The following is a 6,000-nucleotide window of genomic DNA, read 5'->3' as shown; positions in this document are numbered from 1 at the left end:
AAAGTGGACCAATCCGAGGGATAGTCCAGTCTAACACGACGCCTCAAAGCGCGAGCAGCCACAGGGAAGGAAGACGAGGAAGTTGCACGTGGCGCTCACGACGAGTGTGCTATAGAGCTGGCTGCCTTTCGAACGAGAGAACTACGCGTGCGGTCGTGACATAGTAGTTAGTTCACCGGGCTGCTTTGCTCGACGGCAGGTGTGCTAATTCACCATCGGTCACACATTTTATTCGCACGAAAGCCAGGCGAGACAGCAACCTACCTACCTACCTACCTAACAAAAGTGCAAAGAATGATTCGCATTAAAAAGCGAGACAAATGAACAAAGAAAGGCAACACACAAGTGTGGTGTGAGGACACTTTATGTATAAAGAGGAATCACAAGATACACCTATGAACAAAAACGCGTACAAATTCTATATAAACAGGCTTCTTGTACGGATACATCATCACATTCGCTGCTATTGAACTGTGCGTGAAACACACACACGCCTCGCTTTGGTTTTGTTTCTCACTTAAATAACAAAGAGGACACGGCATAAATTACACTGGATGAAAGTTGAACCACCCTTGCATTCTCGCGACGACAATGTGAAAAGTTGAATGCCCCGTAAAGTTCCAGCTTTTTTTTTTCCACAGGACGACGTACACTACGTTCGTTGTTCTCAGGAGAATATTTAATGATATACCGTGACGCACGAGCTGACCTACATTTAATGAACGTCCTTTCCTATGAGTCAGCTCAGTGGTGCTTTTGAACTATTATATGTCAGTGGCGAGCCAACTTAACTGCTCTCGAGCCCGAATTTGATGACGAGTTTGAGATGATTAACTTTTTGCATCGTGGCAAGCAAGCAAGCGACGAAGCTAAAGCCAGCTCGAAATTATGAGAAATTTGGCAAGGTACGAGGCGCACTCAGTTTCCGGAACAAGCGCTCGGCTAAATGTTATTCTTTCCCCCCCTTTTTTTTCTCGCAGCCATTCTTGTCGAGCAGGCGCAATGCAGGGGACTTTACGGGGAATTTGAAAATTCACAACGTACGTACACGGCGAACTTTCACGAAGAGAAGTTTCCTAGCATACAACAGCATCGTCACGCGTGACAAAAAAAAAAAAAAAAAAAAAAAAAAAAAAAAAAAAAAAACGTAACGAAACGAAAAAAAAAAAAAAACTGATACACAAGAGACTTCAGGAAGTTGAATTCACACGCGCGCCACGATAGCACATACCACGAAACGGCGCCTGCTGCTCGCCGCGAAACGTAACAGGAAGAGGAACTGGTTCACCACCGAGCGGCCGCTTCTTCGCAACAGAACGCCACCGCTTCTCGCAAAAATCACACGACCTCGGCCAAACAGTTAGTCGAGATACTCGCGTCAAACCACACACACACAACGCGGTACACCATTTCCGGCGTACAAATAATGCAAGTGTTCGGACAACACCACGTACGGCAAGCGTGGAAATCTATAGAGTTTCAGCACAGCGGAGACGTTATACTGGCGCAGACGCGATACTGGAAGCAGCCAACCTACCGCGAGGTGTTGAATCAAAGCGCAGATTGTAATGACCAGTTACGTTAGACTCGTCTGCTGGCGAGTAATCACCGCAAATGCGTTTCTGGGTGTTCCCAGGAAAGAGTAGTCTGTACAGTACAAAATATTTTCCAGAATCTTATAGTCTATCATAGCGTCCCGAGGTGCTTCCACTGCGGTATGCCTCCCCTCCCCCGAGTTTCAATACACGTAGAGGCTAAGCGCCCAGTAAACGACTAGTAAACGTATCCGCTACGCTGCATATATCTAATGAAGCAGTGACAACAGTTCCGCATCCCAAATATATACGACTCTGTAAAGCACGCACGACAATGCAAGAAAAACAAAAAAGAAATGTCACACCCAAGAGAGCCATGACCTTCTGTCACGTTTCTACCGGTTGTGCACATAAAGAATACAGCACGAACATCACTTTTTACACACGCATCATTTTTTTAACTATTTGACATCACAAATGTTGACATACGTAGTGTACACACGCTGGTAACCAACATAGGCCAAAATGAATAAAAATATATTCAGAAAATGGAAACGACGTCTCTAGCCCATCTTTACGAGTACGGTGAACATGACCGGACATCGTTCCCGCTATTTCGGCAAAAAGAGAGAGAGAGAGTTTAAAATGAAGGAAATGTACAATAGAGGGCTTACAACTTTTGTAAAGCTATGTACACAACTACAAGAACGCTACCGAACATCAAGGAAATCTCGGAGAGCACACAACCATAGTTTTCAGAAGCAGCGAAAAGAAACCTATAAATGTGAATAACGAAACAAAAATACACATGACAGCCAAAGTAAATACACGAAACAGCAGAAGAGGTGTCCGGCGCGAAGGCTGAAAAAAAAAATACATCTGCAACCTCCGTGATCCGGACAGTTCACAATAACATCACATTTGTGCTGCTTTAAATACAACGCCTGAGCATTACGTGGTGCAGGCCAGACACCTCTCGTTTCAAGAAGTTCACAGCATGGACAGGGCATAAATTTGTGCACTGGTTTTGTACCCCTGCGACAACTTAGAAAGTGCGGTTATCAGCCTTAATGTTCCCCGGATGAAAAAATGATATGCAGCGTCCTGGCGGCCAAAACGCGAAGCGAACCCAAGTAAACAACAACCATGGCAGAACGGCGGAAACCTTCTGCTGAAAAACGCCCAACTCAATATAGATTAGCCAGCTACTCCCGCAACACCTAACTGAAGGATGCGATTGTGGCCGTCTGATCAGAAGAGCAGCTTTCGCAGGCTTTGCAAATGAGCTACTAAACGTCCTCGAAAGACATTATGCTCGGACATTTACTAAACTCAGATGAAATTATATTGACGTCAAGAAAACGTTCCTAGTCGGCAGGTCAGCATAATAATTAAATTTCGTCATTGTGGAGTACTGCTCCGAAGTAGGTCGGACTTGGGACCCAGGATATACGAACTTTCAGACGGTTTCCAAACATCGACTGCTAGGCAGACGAGATTGAAAAAATTTGCCCTTTGTCTTTTATCATCGAAAGCATATAATTGGGTCCGAGGTGGCTAAGTTTGTGCTGCAGCGCACGACACTGTAGGCTGGCTTGCGCCTTCGGATCGGAGTTCATTTATGGCACATTCGATGACAGTAGTCCTCTAGAAAAATTACACCCATGGTTCTGTTGCTTACAGCCACGATAAGATTGACAGAAAAGGCTGCTTGCTTCCTTTGACAAGACTATCGAGGACACGCATTGATTCTTGCGCGCGCAAAGACTGATTTCTCTAGCTACAGACACAAACCTCATGTTCGCATGCTCCATCTGAACAAGTTAACTAAAGCTGTTCGCAGATGGCAGCGTATCTGCATATATTTAAAACTCAGATTTCCTATGGTGAGAATCACACCACAGTCTAAATTACCACTTAAGTCTTGCAGTTATCTCGATGGACCATTACGTTCTTCGGACAGCCCCAGTGAAACTAATGCGTCACAATGACTCGCAATTATAGCGCAAGGTAACGGGGCGCTTGAGAGCAAAGGACGTAACGACACCAGTGCCAGACGACGTCAACAGTCCTACATCGATGGAGAGCGCCGTCTGCTGGTCGTGCAAAAAATGCAAGTTCCTCCTACTTTGAGTCTAATTGCGAGCGCCAACTACTACTCTCAAAGGAAACAAGCTATAGTATTGTACCCTTCATTTTTCACACCGGGTAACTTCTTACCAGAAATGAATGTGCTCTATTCGGGTTCAAATGTGTTTCTTCTGATCTAAGCTGTGCACCCGGCGGAGAGAGATGTGCATGAAGTGGCCATCACTCATTTAATAGACTATGCACATCTTCCCTACTACGAAGCGACTACAGACGGATTGGCCAGGCTCTGCATTGCAGAACATCGTATACACGTCTCTATAACGGTCTTTTGCGTTTGCCGCAGCCATTGTTTTTAAAACAGTGGGCTATCAACGCGTAAGATTGTACGTTTTTATTCCACTCGGCGGCAGAAAACTGGCGCTTTCACTTGACGAAAGGCTACCGTCTCCGGCGTGTTTCGCTGTGGGTCATGTCAGGTCCACAGCGCGGATAAAGTGCTGCCTATGGCTGTTGTACCAATTGCTAAAGTAAGGAGTAACGATTGTGCACACGACACTATTCAGAGCCAATTAGCACTAGCACCTAGCGGAGGGAAGATCAGTCAGAAGTGTTTCGTATCGGCAAGTTACGGCCAACTACAAAATTTTTAATTGAAGAAATCGAAGGGAAGCCGCCGTGTTCGCCGGTTAACTTTGGCGATTACCAACAGCCAACTGCCACTGTGCAAGGTTAGTTTCAGAACGGAACAAGACGTACCGACACGTTTGGCAATGCGTCTCAACTCAGCACCGGAGGTGCGCTAGTTAGCAAATGTCCCCGCTAATAGAGCCCCAGGGTTTCTCTCTCAAAAAAACACCACACCCGCTAAGGGGAAACAACTTAAAAACGGTCTGTGACGAGACGTCCTTCTATCATGCTTTCTTCTGCCGCGGTTTCTTGCGGGAGACAAAGGCTGGACGTCCGGTGGGGCTACGTAGGCCTAGGTGGCGCTGACGGCGGAGGTGGCAATGGTGGCGGTAATTGTGGCGAAACTCTGGCCATAGGCGGCTATGCGAGGCTGTTCTCGGCCTTGTTGATCTCCATGACGATCTGGGCGTGCTCTTCGAGCAGCTTGGCAAACTCCTCCTTACGCAGCTCGGCGTTCATCTGCGCATAGAGCGGGGAAAAAAGCGGTGGTGTTTCAGAGTAAAAAACAAATTAAGCACTCAACTCCAGTTGACATCTAATGCAAAGCATGTTTGGTTTTGGAGAGAATGATTATGAATTATACATAGGTGCTCTCCAGCAAACGGTTACTGCTCCTGTGACGTGTGCAAACAGTCGAACCCGGATATAGCGAATCTGAAGGGGACCATGAACGAGATATAATTAGATATATAAAATGAAAATGTTATACAAAACGTTCCAAAATGATTTTATTGCTGTTCGTTATACACAATAATTCGTTATATGTGGGTTCGGTATATCCGGGTTTGACAGTATATTATGACCCAGTGGCACTGGTTACGGGCGTTCGTAGGATTCCGCAGTAGCCCTTGGACGGAGCGAGTGGAATGTGCGCCTCCACCGGAACAGAGCGGGACCGCACTAGAGCGGACCCTCCGACAAGTGCGACCTCAAATGCAGAGCAAGGGTACCCGGCCTTTGATGCAAAGCAGCTTTTCGAGAGGCACATTGATGCCATGGTTAGTTATGCAATTCTACGGAGTTTCCTTCGGGGCACGAAGCCTTTAATTTAATTTGGACAGAAGTCTTCTACGATGACTATGGAAACCACGACTTTTCTATTTACTGGCTACTTCGCGAAAGAGCACAGACAATAGATACACGACAAAAACTGGGTTGACTCGGACAAGAATGCTTCGCATTAAAACCATTTCGTGAGTTGGGCATTATATATAGTCGGTGACAACCTAAGAATTACAAGGTTACATGTACGGTGTCCAACTCGAAGACTATTTGCATAGATGCGCCAGCCAATTATCTTCGCTTATTTGCATGACGTCAAGCGTTTTTCGCACGTCTAAAACAACTATGTTCTCCGTACACATCGGTCTTTGCGTGACTGGTTTCACGATGAAACCTGAACGTCTAGGGCAAATTTTGTGCGTGATCCTGATATCACCGCTAAGCGACAGCTAACGTTTTAACCGGAAGCAACTAGCCTTTATTTTTCGATTAGCCTATCGTTTACATTAGCAGAGCAAAGTCATTAATCCAGCAGGCTCGGCTCTCCTTCAGAGGCAAAAGGCAGGTGCACTGCGGTTATGTGGGTGGAGGTTGCTTGTAACTCTTAGGTTGTTACCGGCTATAGAGCATTGCGCCTTGGGTAGTAGTGCAGTGTAGCATCCACCCTGACAAGGACGAAATAAGA

The 6,000-nt window shown here is 46.1% G+C and overlaps 1 protein-coding gene across 10 annotated transcripts in view; it reads right to left on the bottom strand.

Annotated features, from left to right (window-relative positions):
• Positions 1-346: 346 nt before the first annotated feature.
• Positions 347-6,000, bottom strand: part of LOC119458238 (uncharacterized) — a 79,718-nt gene continuing 74,064 nt past the window's right edge. For all 10 annotated transcript variants that reach the window (XM_049670883.1, XM_037720068.2, XM_037720067.2 and 7 more), the window contains one exon: positions 347-4,772. In XM_049670883.1, the coding sequence (XP_049526840.1) occupies positions 4,674-4,772 (99 nt within the window). In that variant the 3' untranslated portion in view covers positions 347-4,673. The remainder of the gene's footprint in view (positions 4,773-6,000) is intronic.

This window comes from Dermacentor silvarum, chromosome 7 (genome assembly GCF_013339745.2).
Source record: "Dermacentor silvarum isolate Dsil-2018 chromosome 7, BIME_Dsil_1.4, whole genome shotgun sequence".
Lineage (NCBI taxonomy): Eukaryota > Metazoa > Arthropoda > Arachnida > Ixodida > Ixodidae > Dermacentor > Dermacentor silvarum.
The sequence above is the reverse complement of the archived record's forward strand: the minus strand, read 5'-3'. Positions and strand labels throughout refer to the sequence as shown.